Genomic DNA, 18,341 nt, shown 5'->3' on the forward strand with positions numbered 1-18,341 from the left:
AACTGAAATGAATTTCTCCCCCATCCTTATTATAAGAAAAGGTTTCCAGGACAGGGCAGTGCCTGCAAGAGGAATGTAAGGGTAAGGTAGCCCTTCTGACTAAAGAAGTCCCCTCATTTTGCAGCAAGCCATGCCTGCAAGCTCTTTTTTTAATAAAAAAAAAGGGGGGGGAGAATAAGCTGAAGGAATTAGCCTCATCCTTCCTGACCCTAGCTGACTTCCAACTGTGAGGGGTCTAAGGATCTTCTAAAAACTCTCATCACCTTTAACAAGCTACAGTTTCCAGGACTCTTGTGGTAGGAAGCCATGACTGTTTAAAATGACTGTTTAAACCATGCAGAGGGTCTTCTCGGTAGTGGCACCCGCCCTGTGGAACACCCTCCCATCAGATGTCAAGGAAATAAACAACTACAGTGGTGCCTCGCAAGACGAAATTAATCCGTTCCGCGAGTCTCTTCGTCTTGCGGTTTTTTCGTCTTGCGAAGCACGGCTATTAGCGGCTTAGCGGCTTAGCGGCTATTAGCAGCTTAGCGGCTATTAACGGCTTAGCGGCTTAGCGGCTATTAACGGCTTAGCGGCTTTAAGAAAAAGGAAACAAACTCGCAAGAACTCGCAAGACGTTTAGTCTTGCGAAGCAAGCCCATAGGGAAATTCGTCTTGTGGAACGACTCAAAAAACGCAAAACCCTTTCGTCTAGCGAGTTTTTCGTCTTGCGAGGCATTCGTCTTGCGGGGCACCACTGTATCTGACTTTTAGAAGACATCTGAAGACAGCCTTGTATCAGGAAGTTTTTAATGTCTAATGTTTTACATTTTGTATGTGTGCTGTAAGCCACCCAGAGTGGCTGGGGAAACCCAGCCAGATGGGTGGGGTATAAATATTATTATTATTATTATTATTATTATTATTATTATTATGCCTCTGAACATGGAGGTTCCATTTACCCATTGTTACTACACTGGTACCTCGGGTTACAGACGCTTCAGGTTACAGACTCCGCTAACCCAGAAATAGTACCTCAGGTTAAGAACTTTTTTTCAGGATGAAAACAGAAATCGCGTGGCAGCGGCGGTGCAGCGGCAGTGGGAGGCCCCATTAGCTAAAGTGGTACTTCAGGTTAAGAAAAGTTTCAGGTTAAGAACGGACTTCCAGAACGAATTAAGTTTTTAACCTGAGGTGCCACTGTAATAGCCATTACCAAGGAGAGTTGAGCTCCGAGGGCCTTCTGCCGATTCTCTCCCTTCGAGAAGTGAGGTTACAGGGAACTAGGCAGAGGGCCTTCTCAGTGGTGGTGCCCGCCCTGTGAAACGCCCTCCCATCAGATGTCAAGGAAATAAACAACTATCTGACTTGCAGTCCTGTTTAGGGAAGTTTTTAATGTTTAATGCTTTAACTTGTTTTTAATACTCTGTTGAGTAGGGTATAAATAACATTATTATTATTATTATTATTATTATTATTATTATTATTATAATATAAAATGGTACCATAGTAGCTTAACTGTATAGCACTGATTGGGCCTTAGTGTTTCAGATATATTTATATTGTACAGTGGAATTTTGGTTTTCGAACTTAATCTGTTCCGGAAGACCGTTCAACTTCCGAAACGTTCGAAAACCGAGGATCAATGGGCGGTCAGTAAACTCCATTGATAAAATGGAGAAACACACCTTGGAAGCCATTCGACTTCTGAGACACATTCAAAAACGTTCGGGTTCCAAATCGTTCAGCTTCCCAGACACTTGAAAACCGAGGTTCCACTGTGCTGTTTTAACATGTTGGTGTTTGTCTCCCTGGGCTCTTTGGGAAGGAAGAGTGAGGTAGAAACTTACCGGTAATAACTAATAAGGAGAGTCCTCCTGGATCACGCCACAAGCCTGTCTAGTCCTACTTCCTGTTTCCTACAGGAAGCAAGGGAAAGCCCACAATCAGAACATTAAGGAGCTAGTTTTTGTAAGCCACGCTTCTTAGATGAATGGCGGAGTATAAATGCTGTAAGTATTTCTTCCTTGCTATTCTTCCTCAGGTATTGAGAGGCATGTCCAACAAACAGAGAAATAGCCACTATGGCTGGTGGGTATTGATAGACATATTCTCTATGACTTTTTCTAATCCCCTGGTGAATGAATGAAACTGTTCAACCATTTTGTTTTCAGCTGGAGACAGTGGTCTAGGAGGCTAGAGGCAGTCCTTGCCAGGAAGTTCAACAGGAAACTGAAACTTAAGTTGTTACGGGAAATAGAAACTTAGCAAAACTCTATTGTCATTCTGGTTGACTGCAGTCCTAAAGGGCTGTTTTAGCAGAGGCAATCTTAAAAGCAAGGCTGTCAGTTATCTTGTTCAATTAATGAAGGTTAAGTTCAGTTGCTGAATTTTATACATATATGGGTGTTTGCTTGTTAATAAAGTATATCTTCTAAGTTGGAAACAGGAACCAGTAGAAGGAAAGCAAGGAAGATCTTTATTTTCCTGTTGCAACTGAGTCCCCCACCCCCACCCCCACACCTTTGCAAGGAAGTGAGGACCCAGGGCAAAGGTGTGTAAGAGCTTTTAAAGACTTTAGAAATTGCCCAGACCCTCAGCCAAAGACCACCCAAAAAGCAGTCTGCTTTCTCCTTTGCTCCCATGCCCCACCTTGACTTCATGTAATACCAGGATTGTGATGTGGCACTACAAAATCTCCAACACGAGCTGCATGAAGGCAGCCTTACATTTTATGCATATAGGAAGATACACACACACAGAGAGAGTCAAAAATCAGGGGTTTATTTCATTAACAAGAGTTTACTTTTAACATTGTGATTGATTGATTGATTGATTGATTGATTGCCATCCACATGTGCCTCAAAGCAATGTATAAAATAAAATCCAGGAAGCAAAAAGAGAGGGGGTTACAAAGCTTGGTTTCGTTAGGCATATTTTAATATACTTAGTATTCCATAGCATTCTTCATATGTAGAAATTTGTATCTTTAAGAGCAGGGATTTGGAGCCTGTGGTCCTCAAAATGCTGCTGGACTCCTTCTCCCATCAGAAATGATGGGAGCTGCAGTTCCTGTACTGCAGGGGTTGGACTAGATGAGCCCCATGGTCCCTTCCAACTCTTCAAATCTGTGATTCTGTGACATCTAGAGGGCCACAGGCTCTTCTGCCATGGTTTAGTGGTTTAGACGTATGGGAAGCCCTTGAAAGCCAAACTGAGATCCTGGACTACCAGTTCTCTGTGCCTGCGGATATTAGTGATTGTTGAGCAGGTCTCCTGGGGAGGATGCAAATCAGCTCTGTGTTCCCTTGGAAATGTAAACATTTTCCACTGCAGACCCGTCTCCTTTCTCCTCGGACTTTGGACTTTTGCAGAACTCGAGAAAGCTGGACCAGGCAAAGGATGTTGTTTACCGAAGGGATATTTGCTTATTGATGAAAAGAGCCACGTCAGCATGTTAGGGTGGTTAGATGCAAGGGGGGGGGGCAAGGCCCATGTATCTTTAATAGTCGTGTTAAAGAGAGAAATGCAACTATTAAAGGATGAGGAATACTTCCCTCTTTGTGTTTGCGAGTCCATCTTATAGAATTTATATTTGCATTTGACCAAAAACAGTCACACACTCTCCAGTTGTTGCTCCACATTCAGAGGTATTTTGTGGTTTTAAAAATATTTATTTTTATTTAATCAAGAATGTATAATTTAATGACGTTGACAAATAAAGACTTAAAGAAAAACAACAACACAATTGAATTAAGTAAACATACACACCCCAAAATAAAATGAACTACAAATTTTGGGTCGTTTCTTTCACAATCCCTGGGGAAAATAATAATAGTTCCGCATTCAGAGGTGATTGTAAGGAGACTAAGAGTGCAAGCCTATGCACATCAATTCTGAAGTAAGTCTCATTGGGTTTGGTGCAACTTCCACCAAGGGATGAAGGCAAAAAAAAAATTGCTTTGGTTCTCATTTTAATGAGAACCCATCAAACCCACCAATACGTGAATCAAAATGCACCTGTCCTTTGAAATTCACACTTTTCCTCACTTTGTGATGCAGTTCACCCACCAAAAAATGTTTACAAAAAGGTATATTGGGGGAAAATGTGCATTAAACTTCTGGGATTGGTGCCCTCTGTTCTTGTATCGTGTTGAAGATGCTCTTCTGGGCCAAATGAGATCAGTAAAGAAATTTGTCCAGCAGGAGCCCAAGGAGACTTGGCAGTAGGATGGTGAAAACAGAACTAGTAGAGGTGGCAGAGGTGGAGGTGGTTGCAGGTTTAGTAGACTTGCTCAGGGACTTGTCGGAGGATCGGTTGGTAGAGGTTTTAGAGGAGGATGAGGTGATGGAAGAGCTGGAGGAAGACAAGGTGGTGGGTGTTTTAGAGGAGGTTGGGGTGGTGGAAGATTTGGAGGAAGACAGGGTGGTGGGTGTTTTAGAGGCGCTTGGGATGGTGGAAGAGTTGGAGGAAGACAAGGTGGTGGGTGTTTTAGAGGAGGTTGGGGTGGTGGAAGAGTTGGAGGAAGACAAGTTGGTGGGTGTTTTAGAGGAGGTTGGGGTGGTGGAAGAGTTGGAGGAAGACAAGGTGGTGGAGGTTTTAGAGGAGGTTGGGGTGGTGGAAGAGTTGGAGGAAGACAAGGTGGTGGGTGTTTTAGAGGAGGTTGGGGTGGTGGAAGAGTTGGAGGAAGACAAGGTGATGGAGGGTTTAGAGGAGGATGTGGGGATGTCCTGGCTGGCCCCGTCTTTAGCTTTCTCTATGTGGCTGCTGGTAATCATGTAAGTGATCTCTCCAAAAGTCAGCTTCGTGCCGCTGACAAGGTTGCTTGCTGTAGGGGTAGCACACCCTTCTCCAAAAAAGGGCTCAGTTGTAGTACCTGCAAAAGGACAATAAGAGAAAGAAATTATATCATCCCTGCTGTAAAGGAAATGGACCATTCTGATGAAGAAAAGCCTTGCATCCGGGTTGATTTGGGGATTATGAGGTTAACCTGTTAAACCTCACCTGTCCAAGTATCAAATTAGAAGATGGTAAAATCTTTGAGGAAGGCGCGGGGTGGGATTTCGCATAGGCAATACCGGCAGTTGGGACTAAGGAGCTTATGCTTCCTTGCGTTTTGTCAACTGGGAACCAAGGGCATCACATAGCCAGAGGGCATGTTGGGGAACCAGGTGAAAGAAAGAGGTCAAGGCAGGTGTCATAATGCCAAGGGCTGGTGGGTGCAAGAAACCAACCATTCTTTCACTATAGGAACTGTGTCTAGAGGGAAAGCTGCAAACATCCTCCAATTCTTTCTGTACTTTTACTCCATTTTAGGGGTTTGCTTTACATGCTTGTAACCATTCGTATTTTTAAACCTTTTCCCTAAGAACAACCTTTTTAATCCTTTTGGTCAACTTTTAATCTAGCTTCACAAAACCTTTGTCGTCTACCTTAATGTGTCACCCTATATACCTGCATGCCAAGTTCTATGCTACCTTGAGGTCTTTTCAATGGGGATCTGGGGCATGCTGCAAACAGATATAAGCAGCACCTCGAAAAAATGTGACCATTTTGAGCCAGGCTAACAGTGAGTTCTTGCCAAGCCAGTTATTTGGGTCTCTTTTGTGAACCACAGCTGTTCTTTGAAATTTTCACTTCTCTGAATTTTGCAATGCAGTTCTCAAAATATATATTTAAACTCCTTATCTTAGGGGGAAGTGCATAACAAATGAAAATAACAATCAAAATAACAATCAAAATGCATTATTTTAGGGGAAATAAACCCAGACTCACCCACTGTAGAGCCAGTTCAGTGCAGTGGTTAGAGTATCCACTTAGATTCTGGGCTGAAATAACTGGATTTGGGCCAGTTATTATCCCTTAGCCTAACCTACCTCATAAGTTACAGATAGGTAGCCGTGTTGGTCTGCCATAGTCAAAATAAAAAAATTCCTTCCAGTAGCACCTTAAAGACCAACTAAGTTAGTTCTTGGTATGAGCTTTCGTGTGCATGCACACTTCTTCAGATACACAGATACCTCATAAGGTTTATGAGAGAGCAAGGGAGAGGCTGAACTCCTTGGAAGAAGAGCTGGATTAAAATGAAATGAATAGTAATAATCTGCAGTCATCATACTGGCCAACTCTCATGGATGCTTTAGCTGAGATTCCTGCATTGCAGGGGGTTGGACAAGATATCCCTTGCGGTCCCTTCTAACTCTATGATTCTATGATTCTACATTCTGATTTACCTGTTGTGATAACCCCAGTAATGGTAAGGCAATGGTCCTGGGATTTGGCGCATTTCATCGTGGTGGCATTGCAGGACTCAGAGCCGAAAACAAAGCATGTTGGGCACATCAGTTCACTGGGAGTGGTGTCTTCCTTTAGCACTGCAGGAGTGATGAAATGAGTAAGTCAAGAGAAAGAACATCTGCAGTGGCCGGCTCAGCAGTTGGCAAGCTGACTTGCTTCAGATCTCCAAAGTGCAAGTTGTAGCCTTCTCCAACTGTGCGCATCACAGACATTTCTACAGATAGACTCCCCAATTTTGGACCAGCTTCAAACATACAGGGGTACCTCGGGTTAAGAACTTAATTCATTCCGGAGGTCCGTTCTTAACCTTAATCTGTTCTTAACCTGAGGTACCACTTTAGCTAATGGGGCCTCCTGCTGCCGCTGCACGATTTCTGTTCTCATCCTGAAGCAAAGTTCTTAACCCAAGGTACTATTTCTGGGTTAGCGGAGTCTGTAACCTGAAGCGTCTGTAACCTGAAGGGTCTGTAACCTGAGGTACCACTGTATTCTGCCTCCCATGCTACCTGAACATTGCAAAGTTTGGAGAGAGGCTTCCAACCAGTAAAGAACCCTAAGCCCTTTTGGCAGCTTGTGCAAAGCCAGGGCAATAGCTCTATTCACAATCAACAAGACAAAAAAGCTATTGTGCTATACCCTTCATTTTCCTGACTTTTTATATACATTGTTAATAATTTTCATAATGCCCTTCAATAAAAATTCCCAGGGTATTTTGCATGAAAATACACCTATCCATTTCTGAGAGTCCTCCTTAGCCTTAATGAGTCCTGGACCCCACATACCTTCAGGGGTGACAGCATTGCAGTTGTCCTCGTGGCAGCATATGGTTCTAGTGTTCCAGGAAAATTGTTTCCCTGCTGTGAAGAACATCTCCTCCTCTTTGCATGCCAAAGGGGTCTGGCTGCTCCAACAGCTACTGAATATACCTGGTGTTGCACTGGAGTCTTCAGCTTCAAAAAAGTAGAAATCAGAAAGGAGTTAGAGACATCAGAATAACAACAACATGTGTTAAAACCAATGGCTAAGCAATATCACCTTTCCATTAAAGCAGAGAAGGAAAACATTTTTCAGCCTGAGAGCCGCATTGCATCATGGGCTGGCTTCCAGTGGCCAGTGGGGCAGGGGCAAAAGTGGGTGAAGCTACAGCATTCTTCCCTTTGTGCGCTCAACTGCATTCCAGTCTTGCAAAAGTCAGGGGCTTCTACACAGACCTCACTGCCTCCAGGCAAACAAAGAGGTATTATCGCTGGCCAAGGACATTTCCAAGTGGGCAAAAGCACTCAAAGACACTGGCGGAGGAAGAGGAGTGCAAGGGAAGCGCACCGCCCCCGGCAGTGCAATCCTGGCAGGGTGCCATCACGGCTGCCCCCACCTACGCTGGGCACCACACCCCCCACAGGTGGCACACCCCGCCCCCAGGACACACGCCACCCCTGCCCCCGCCTGCTCTCCACCCCCCGGTGCCGGAGCATGAAGCTCAGCCACTGCTCAAAATTGGAGCACAGCCAGTGAAGAGTGGGGCCTATGGAAAGAGGGGGACCTGGGAAAGGGCAGCTGAGCCTAGTGAGAGCCCCAAGGGGTGGGTAAAAAAGGCTGGAGGGCTGCACTGGAGCCCTGGACCTGAGGTTTCCCCACCTCTGCATTAAAGCATACTTTCAAGAAGCCCCATGGTCAGGCTTCCTGTTTCCGGCGGTGGGAAATGGTTGACTCCCATGAGACCGGACCCTGACCATGCCGATAATTCAGGGCTGATATGGGGGTAATTAGCCCTGGCAGCCTCCCCAGGGCAGGGGAGGACTGTCTCAAAGACCTGCGGTTTGTCCAAGATTGCTGGCATGCATTAAGATGCACCCGGCAGGACACTGGGTCAACGAGCATGACAACGGTTGGCACTCTCCGATGCCACTTCCATCCAGCCGGTCACATCTGTTTGGGATAGTTTATATATTTGGAAAACAAACAGACACGGTCTGATTCAGAAAAGCTGAAGGAAAAAACCTACAGAAAATACAGTCTCTGGCGTATGAACTCGGACTTCAAAGAGATCTTCATCACGCTGTGTGGAACCTGGAGGCTATTGGTATGCTTTCTTTTTCCTCTTTAAGATCAACAATTGTTTTTTCATGCCAACCGTCATTAGGAACTTAAATTGCTTTTTAAAAAAATATGAGTGCAGATGGACTTTTATTTATAATTGGATCTCACGCGCAGCTCTTTTTAAGACTTGAAAGGAGAACAAAGGATAAGATGGCGCTTACTTACTACGCAGTTTTAGAAAATTCGGAATTTGTCTCCAATTAAGATAAACAGGAATTAATTGCCGGCTGACAACAATGATTTGAGATAACATTTTGGACAACATACAATGCAGCTATTTCTGAATGATTTTTTTTTTTCATTTTGAGCAAGAGAAAAGGCTAAATGGATGTCTAGTGGGGCCCCCCTCTAGGGCCCGGAGGGGGGGGGTTGAGTGGTTTCCAGGAAGGCTGATCGATCGCCAAATGATTGATATATACATATACAACAAAATGAACAGACTGCTTAAGAACAATTCAACACTTGATAACAGCCGGACAGGAAAGATTAATGATTTGGGAGCTGCCAAGATATCAAATTCAAAGAACTGGACAAAAGCCTGGACTGGATGGGGTCAGCTGAAGCGGTGCGAGGGGGGGGGAGCAGTGGAGGGGAACATAATATAAACAAGTCTGCACTCGGAGGTGGAAAGTTTTTTCTTGTTTTTTGATGTGTTGAAGATCGCAGAGCCAGAGGCAAAGAAGTTTGTAGAGATAAAGTCGGATATGGAAATATGGAAAGATCGTGAGAGGCAGAACTAAGAATTCAGAGTTGCTTTGAAGTTCAGGCTATGGGAAGCCGTAAAACAAGAATCAAATTTGGAAGACAATTGGATTTTTTTAATTTTAGAGGTTTTTTTATAGGATTCTGAATTGAATGTTAATTGGATGTTCTTATTGGGAAATTAATTGTCAAGGAGCTGTCAAGGAGCCAGGTCAACCACAGAGCAGGCACACACACAGCAGGCACAGAAGGCAATTAGCCAATCTTTGACTCCTCTCTGTCTGAGTCTGTGACGCTCAGCCTCTATCCCTCCTTCTCCTGACCCCTCTTGGTCACTCAGACACCCTTCTCCCAGCACCTCCCATCTCGACCCTTCTGCAAACTGCTTTTCTGTTTCCCACCACCAGGATCCAGAATCTTAAGTTGGCCTCTTCTGTGCACTCGGTGGGAGGCTCTTGAGTGGGCGGCTCCCACCACTATTCCTCATCCAGCCAGGGCCTGATATCCTGTTACAATCTGTAATACGCTGTCAAGTTTGCACCATTCAAATGGAGAGCTTGGTATTGGACATGTGATTCAATATTATGAAACTCTTGGCTGTATTCTCCCCCCCCCACACACACACACACTGAAATATACTCAGAGTCGCAAAGTGATTTCATGCTCTTTATTCAGCTCATAGTGGTGAGGAGGAATGAATGAAAGTCCCCTCAAAGTATCTGCTTTATATACATTATTTACACAATGGGCCGCACATGATTGGCTAATTCTGGAATTCTACTGTAAGCCAATCAGGTTGTGGATTCACTTATATCTGGAGCATGATTGGGTGGTTCCTGCCAACCAATCATACTGCTGCATTGTTCTAGGACCAATCAGACTGCTGCATTCTGAATCCTATTGTTCTAGGACCAATCAGGCTGCTGCAATTTGGATCCTATTGTTCTAGGACCAATCAGACTGCTGCAGTTTGGATCCTATTCAACTCAGTACATAACACACACATTTTTTAAAACCTATGTTTCCAGAAAGCTTTCTGTGAGTGTTATCTGGAAATGCCCTCAGAGGTGCATTCACCTACCAGTTTTAATGTTCCCTGTCACAGCGATGCATGCTCCTTCTTTGTCAGCTGTGCAAGTTGTTCCACTTGTGCAGTTTGTACATTCGCAACTCAGGGATTTTGCTGAGAGGAAAATAATAATATCAATAACAGTAAATGACAACAACCACTGCAATTATGGTGGCAGCAACAACCTGACCTGTTATTTCTTTTGTTTATGTTTTACTTTCTGAACTCGACCTTTCCTCCAAGGAATTCAGGGTGATGTGCTGGAGAAACTGCTGTTTCACACCAGCACAACCTAGGCCACAATTGCTCCACACATTTAAAACACTGTGATGCCACTTTAAGCAGTCATGGCTTCCCCCAAAGAATTCTGGGAGTTGTGGTTTGTTAAGGGTGCTGAAAGATTGAGGGCACAAGGAGAAGGGGACGACAGAGGATGAGATGGTTGGACAGTGTTCTTGAAGCTACCAGCATGAGTTTGACCAAACTGCAGGAGGCAGTGGAAGACAGGAGTGCCTGGCATGCTCTGGTCCATGGGGTCAGAATGAGTCAGATACGACTAAACGACTAAACAACAACAACAAGGGTGCTGAGAGTTGTTAGCAGGCCCTTGTTCCCCGGGATTGATTGTTAAACTACTGTATGAATACCAGCCATCTAGCTCTGGGAATTGGAGCTCTATGAGGGAAATAGGGGCCTTCTAAAACCTCTCAGTAACCTTCTTGAACTACAGCTCCCACAATCCTTTGGGAGAAGCCATGACCTGAAGCTCCACAGCACTACAGGATTATCACCCTTGGTGTACGTGGGTTGCCCCTCTCCAGTTACTTTTATTCTCACAACAGCTCTGTGAGGTATGTCAGTCTATTAGTGGGGTTGTTGTTGTTTAGTCATTTAGTCGTGTCCGACTCTTTGTGGACCAGAGCACGCCAGCACACCTGTCTTCCACTGCCTCCTGCAGTTTGGTCAAAATCATGCTGGTAGCTTCAAGAACACTGTCCAACCATCTCGTCCTCTGTCGTCCCCTTCTCCTTGTGCCCTCAATCTTTCCCAACATCAGGGTCTTTTTCCAGGGAGTCTTCTCTTCTCATGAGGTAGCCAAAGTATTGGAGCCTCAGCTTCACGATCTGTCCTTCCAGTGAGCACTCAGGGCTGATTTCCTTAAGAATGGATAGGTTTGATCTTCTTGCAGTCCACGGGACTCTCAAGAGTCTCCTCCAGCATTCAAAAGCATCAATTCTTCAGCGATCAGCCTTCTTTATGGTCCAGCTCTCACTTCCATACATCACTACTGGGAAAACCATAGCTTTAACTATATGGACCTTTGTTGGCAAGGTAATGATTAGTGGGGTAGGAGAGCTGTAAATAAAGCCAATATTCTTCACAACCAATGCACCCCTTTGGTATCAGATAATACATGGGTAGAGGAGTCTAAAAAGACTAGGGCACAAATTTTCACAGCCCCCTAGCAACTATGGTGGCTCATTTACTAGATGTGATATATTTAGTGTTAACTCTGGAAGTGTTTACTCGATTCTGACCAAACGAAGCCTCCTAATATATATTTTGCTCTAGGAGGCTTAGTTTCATTAGAATCGAGCATATATTTCCAGAGTTAATACTAAATATATTACTCCTGGTAAATGAGCCACTATAGCCATGAAAATTTGTGTCCCAGGCCTTTTGGACTCATCTCTCCATGTGCTATCTGAAACCAAAGAGGCTCATTGGTTGCCAGGTGTCCGCCGCCCCAGCTCTCCTACCCCACCGATTGATTAGAGTAGAATCCTGCTTTCATTCCTAATTTCATTCCTAATTTCATCTGGGGGAGAGCTGGGGTGAGAGGACTCTGAGCTGCCTGCTCTGACAGAGGCTAGTTATACCCCTAGTTATACAGCTCAACTCACCTGAAGCTATCAGGGCAGCAAAAAGGTAGAGAAGAAATAGCTTCATGGTTCTGGGATCTGAGGAGGTCTGGTTTGAATGGAGGGGAAACGTTCCAGTGAGGCGATTTCTGTGGCTGCAAGAGCAAAATGATGAGTGATTAAAACAGCAAGCTGGAAACAACATGAGGACAACCTAACAAAACAGAGTTTGGAGGTACAGCCAGGCAAATGGAGCTGTAGTGTGTCATGTAGCAGGGAGTGCCAATGGTTGGAGCTGCTGGAAGTTGGAGCCCAGCAATATCTGGAGAGCTGCAGATTAACCCTCTCTATTTGGGGCAGAATTTGTTTTCCACCCCCTTGATCTCTCCACTTTAAAGGTCAACTACACAGGTGGGGGACCTCTGGTCCTGCAAATGTTGCTGAACTGCAACTCCCACCAGCCCCAGCAAGCATGGCCAGTGTTCAGCGTTGATGAGATTTGCAGTTCAGCAACATCTGCTGGGCCAAACCTTCCCCGCACCTGCTGGGGATGTGCAGATTAGAGCATTCCCAATTCTGCTGCTCTAGGCTTCCATTGCAAAGTCCCATCAATGTGACGAAGAAACGGACCAACGTTATTCCCATAACAGAGGATGCCTGTGAAACCTTAACACCTGAACAAATAAGCCTTCTTTTCATGTATGCTGGTTGAGCTGGACATCTCTTAGAGGAACACCCTCTCTCATCTGTCTTCTGTTCCCCCACCCACTGTGTGAAAGCAGCTACCCATGGATTGCAAGAGCCCTAGTAACATTAATACTTGCATTATGCCAAGCCCACCAATCTCTATATTGTTTACAGACAAGCAATGAGGCTTCAAGGATTCAGGCAATTTTAAAGGGAATTTTGAGGCTCCTTCAGCCTTCCACAGCCACACCTTATCCGATAAACTTCAAGAGGAAAGTGTTAAGCAAAGCAACAACGTCATTGTGCTCCTTAAACAAACATTCTCAAATGAAGTGGGACAAGAAGAAAACCAGAAGTGGATCTGCGTGGATCTGTGTGTGTGTGGAGAGAGGGAGAGGTTTGTGGGCTCAGCAATAATGGTGAAAATCTTGCCTAAACATGGCTCTGAGGCAACCAGCTGGTGAATACTAAGTGTGTAAGGAGACAGGATACTGTTCAGCAATGAGCTAGATGGGTCAGTGGTCTGACATGAGGAAAAGTAGCTTCCTAAGTCCTGGAGTAAGAGTAGTCAAGCCTACCTTGGGTTACCTCTAGGGATTGGGGAGAAATTTGCTTTAGTCTGCATTTCCAGGCAAGCTTGCCTGATTTGCACTTTGAAAAGCAACCAGCCACCCAAAACACAACCATCCTTTGAAATTCACACTTGTCTGAATTTTGCGATGCAATTCTCCAGCCAAATATTTTGTACATAAATGCATATACTAGGGTAAAGAGTGTGTGAAAATGCACCTATTCGTGAAAATAACATACAAAAATGAATTTTAGACAAATCCCCATTTACACAAGTTCAATAAGTGTGCACATTGCACAGAACCCAGAAGTGTCACAAAAAGGGATGGAATGAGGTGGGGGGGAGCAGGCTTTTTTCAGTGGTGTTTCAAATATACATGATTTCACTTAAACAAACAGTGACTTAGAATGCAACCCATATGTACATTGGGAGTTGCCTGTATTATGGGAAAATGCTTTGCAGAATTGTGTACGTCACACAAAATTGCATAGAAACGTGTGTATCAGGCAAAAGTCACACCCAAATGCTGATAACTCTTCAGGAGAGAAAAGTTGGAAATGAAAACTGAAACTGAAATTGACAGATTTGCCTGTCCCAAATTACCTGCTCTCTGCGGTTTGCATGACAATAGCTCAGGTAGCAATCCCATTTCCTCCCACCCAAAAGAATATCTGGGCAAGGTCAGTAGACAAAGGGCTGTCCTGCCCTCTTAGTTAAACAATTAGGGGCAGGACCCCATGGCGTGTGCTGTGAGGAGTGTGTATGCAAGGAGAATGTGCCTTGTGTGAACACACAGCACCTGAGAGCAAGAGGAGGGTCACACCCTCATAGCAAACACATCTCTCTGGGAGAGGGTGGTTTGGGAAACATTTTGGCTGAAAACCATGTAACGGAGATGACAGGAATGGATGGGGCAGCGGGCCAAGGAGGAAGGAAGACATTCAAGGCTGCTATAGCTGGTCATCTGAATTGAGGGAGAGAAGTGAGGTTGGAGGGGAGAAAGTGAGTGGAGTGAGGTGGCAAATGGTACTGCAATGTTGGCATTTGAGCCTTTATTGGGATTTACATCTCTACCATGCTGATAAATTGACACAGAGCTCACTTTCATGGAAACCAGTTTGCTGCATTTCAGAAACTTCAACAAGAAAGAGGAGGTTGTCCAAACAAAAGAATTTTCAGACCCACAGGGTGGCTGCAGGGACAGCTGTGCACCCCAGATATTTAGCTCATGCCCATGATGATGCTTTGCACTCCACCCCTGAAATCCCCCAAGTTTTGCAAAACACCTTCTGCCATGTTGGGGCATCACAGCACCTAATGTTTATCAGATGTTTTGCATTTTAAAAGATCAGTGGAGCCTTCGCCAAAATGTTTCCGTGTTGTGGGTGTGGGGAATCTCTGGCCTTCCAGATGTTGCTAACTCCCCATCATCTGTGGCCATTGGTCATGCTTGCTGGGGCTGGTAGGAGTTGTACTTCAGCAAATCTGGAGGGCCAAAGGTTCGCCGCACCTGCAGCTTTCATTCTGGAGTGGTTAAGTCCTGGGTTACTATGGGCAGGTTTTTTCACACCACGTCAGATCATCTATCTAGCTCAGGATCAACTACATGGACTGGCAGCTGCTCTTGAAGGTTTTAGAAAGAAGGCCTTCTCAGCTGGATCTGGGACCTTATGCATGCAAAGAAAAAATAACTAATATTTTATGGGGGAAAGTAATTTTACATCACAGTTGCATTTACTTTCACTTTTTGAAGGATCTGATAAGTCTGTATAGACAAGAGATCTCCTGATATTTGTGCTTGCTGCAACAACGCTATTCGTTGCCCAGATGTGTCAGAGAGTAGACCTATGATGTAAAAATGTGTGCAGTTTGGCTATACCTGTAATGTAGCATGCAATGTAATGGTGCTGAAAGGAAAGCAAAAGAAAGCAAATGCCTTTTATGCCACCTGCTGACAGTTTATTTCCTATGCTAGGGGAAAGGATCTGTGAAATAGGTTTTCAGCTGCATCGCTACATATCTGGATGTTGTGACCAGTGGATGGACGCTTCCATACAACCCTGATAAAAGATATTATAAACACCGGTGATGTTGGGGGCAGAGGGAAGGGGGTGGCAGGGTTATGCTTAGTTTGCTAGTTGTATTTTGATGTGCAGCTATTAAAACCAACGCAAATACTTACAAAATAATAAAATAATAATAATTTCACTGGGGAGGGGGCCCTGTAGCACCAGGGGAGGCATCCAACTTTAGTTGTTTTAAAGGACGATTAGATAAATGAATGGAGGGTGACTTTCAATGGCTGCTCATTGTGATGGCTACGTTATCCCCATGATCTGAGACAACACATCTCAGTACCAGCCACTGGGGATCCTGAGTGTGAGAGTACTTTTTTATAGGTTGTTCACTGTTGTGAGGACAGAATCAGGGCCAGATTAAGACCTTTAGAGGCCTGAAGCACCAAAAAGATTTTGGTGTTCCCCAGTGTTGTTTTTTCTAGAAAAAGAGGTGCTGGAACTCACCATGAACACATCCCTTGTTCTCTTATAATGGCAATGGCACCCACCTGAGAGGTGATGAAACTAAGTTCTGGTTGGTGCTCCTAGTCCTGGAGCTCCCCCATAAAAACAATACTAAGTTGATTGATTGATTGATTGATTGATTGATTGATTGATTTGCAGGTGAGAAGATTAGGGCAGAGGTGTTATGATTATGCTTAGCTGTCTAGTTATATTTTGTTATATGTCTATGAAAACCAATAAAAGTATTATTATTATTATTATTATTATTATTATTATTATTATTATTGCTTCATTGTGGTGGAGGGGGCCCTGTGAGTGCCGGGGAGACCACCAACTTGAAAAGCTTTAAAAGGGATAGATAAACCAATGACTGGTGACCATCAATGGCTACTACTCATGAAGGCTACATTGACTCCAGTATCTGAAGCCACAGGTTCCTGGGATAGCTCAGTTGGCAGAGCATGAGACTCTTAATTTCAGGGTCATTGATTCGAGCCCCAAACTGGGCAAAATATTCCTGCATTGTAGGGGGTTGTACTGGATGACCCTTGTGGTCCCTTCCAACTCTACAAATTCTCTGATTCTGTGCAGGTCTTCTCAAGACCAGTCCCTGGGGATCATGAGTAGGCGAGTGAGCTAGATGGAATATTGGATGGAGCTAGATGGAGAAGTCTAAGGCAACTTCCTATGTCCCTTTCGAACAGAGCAAACTGCTGGTATGTGGCATGGCATGCTAAATGTAAAATGGGGTCCTTAAGGTATACACAAACACGAGTCTCTCCCTGTGGTTTCACCACCTTGCACAATTTTTCAGGATCTGAAAGAAGAGGATGGGGCTGTTCCCTATGATGTCTTACCCCTCCCCCTTTCAAAAAGTTGACAAAACAACTGATTGCGTATGAAGAAAGCACATTTGGAATCAGTGGACAAGCAGCATTTAGAGTGAGTGGGCCAGTGCTGTTGTTTTTCCACTGTGCCCATAAAGACAGCTTGCCTACCACTCCTGATCATCCCCGGCCATGCAGGGCTCTGGGTATGTGCTGTGTACGTTCTAGGATGTGGCAGGATCAGTGGCCTGGCAATGAACCACAGAAATGGCATGTGCACCCTAGAATGTTCCCTGGAATCTGCTGTTCCTTGTAAGCAGAAGTGCCAAGCTATTCAGGGATGCCACAGAACAGCTTCATGCTGACCTTCCCAAATATCTCCTCTTTGCCACTGAAGCCTTATGCAATCACCCCTTCCCAAGAACCAGCATGTCCTGGATGTAAGGCAGACTAATATCCCTAGCAAAGCATTCCTCCCTTACCTGGTTTTCTTTCCCTTGCTTTGTTGGCAGGATATCTTTATGCAGAGGCACCAGCTGAGAGGCGTTAGGTTGGTGGTGTGAGATATATATACTCTCCAGCAAAAGGTGAGTAAGTAGCCCTATCACTGGGCAGGGAGAAGATATGAAAAGAAAAGGCAGTTTCGAGGAGGGTGTTTTAAGGTGGAGAGAAATATGTGATAAAGAAGGAAACAGGGAGGTGTGACAAAGAAGGAAAGAGGGCAGACATGTGTGTCTTGTGGGGGAATCTGTGGATCCAATTGTGCCATGGAATTTTTTGTTTGTTTGTTTATTCAGGACTGTTTTCCTCCAGTCACCAGAAGGAAGCAAATGGCTGCCCTGACACGAAGCATTTCCAAGGGGGGGCATGAAGTAAGTACAGGTGAATCAGTCTGTTTTGGTTTCTCTCTGTTTCTCATTTCCCCCCAATCAAATTCTCCACATTTGCACAAGGGATTGGCAAAGCGGGTAGGAACAGGCAGGACTGATGAACCACGCAAGCAGTGGTGACAACCCCTAGTACTCAGTATTTCTGTAGCACAAGCCATACATAGAAACTTTCTGCCTCTGAATGGCAATGGCCAACTTTTGCACATCATGCATTCAAACCAGGGTTTTAATCAGATGAGCAAATAAGCAGGTTCCTGGACCGAGGATCAAGACTGCTGTACTTCTTTCCTGTTCCTACTGCTGTCCTTCCCTGGGGAAAGCCATGATTTGGCTGAACAGTACAGGCCGGACCTGGCCTTGTGGTTTGTCTCACTCCAGAGAACCCATGAGTTGCAATCAAGAGTTATTCTTGTTTGGCAAAGCTATTGACTCATGTGCCTCAGCTGTCAGGCCTAATGCACAAGCTGAGTGAATGTGCAACCGAGGACAAGCCTGTAAATTTTACCTCTGCCCAACAGTATTTCTGTCTTGCCACACAGACATGAGTCGGAGTTCAAGGACCCATGCCAGCCAGGCAAAAGTAACCTAAGAGGCTTCAGAAGGCCACATTTGGACCTCAGGCCTGAGGTTCCGCACCCGTGGTCGGACTTTCAAGCTCTATCCATCAGAGCTTCGCAAACCAGATTTGGGCACAGTGGCCACTCAGGACTGCAGCTTGCTCTCAAAAGGCACAGGTGAAATGGTGCACATCTCTGATGCTTATTGTCATTATCATTTGGCGTATTTAAGCAGCTCGCTTCAAAAATGCTTCTAAGCGACTTCCAAGAAAATTCA

General features: G+C 44.8%; 1 protein-coding gene across 1 annotated transcript; it reads right to left on the bottom strand.

Moving 5' to 3' along the window:
• Positions 1-2,842: 2,842 nt before the first annotated feature.
• On the bottom strand, positions 2,843-17,164 carry LOC308484280 (uncharacterized protein). Its single transcript, XM_081019080.1, has 6 exons — positions 17,100-17,164; positions 12,053-12,165; positions 10,161-10,262; positions 7,063-7,230; positions 6,217-6,357; positions 2,843-4,859 (listed from the first exon to the last, which is right to left on the bottom strand). Exons 2-6 carry the CDS (start codon positions 12,096-12,098, stop codon positions 4,165-4,167), a joined length of 1,152 nt encoding a protein of 383 aa, XP_080875206.1. The 5' UTR covers positions 12,099-12,165; positions 17,100-17,164; the 3' UTR covers positions 2,843-4,164.
• Positions 17,165-18,341: the final 1,177 nt, after the last annotated feature.

The sequence above is a fragment of the Podarcis pityusensis genome (assembly GCF_964106645.2).
Source record: "Podarcis pityusensis genome assembly, chromosome: 8".
In the NCBI taxonomy this organism is placed as follows: domain Eukaryota; kingdom Metazoa; phylum Chordata; class Lepidosauria; order Squamata; family Lacertidae; genus Podarcis; species Podarcis pityusensis.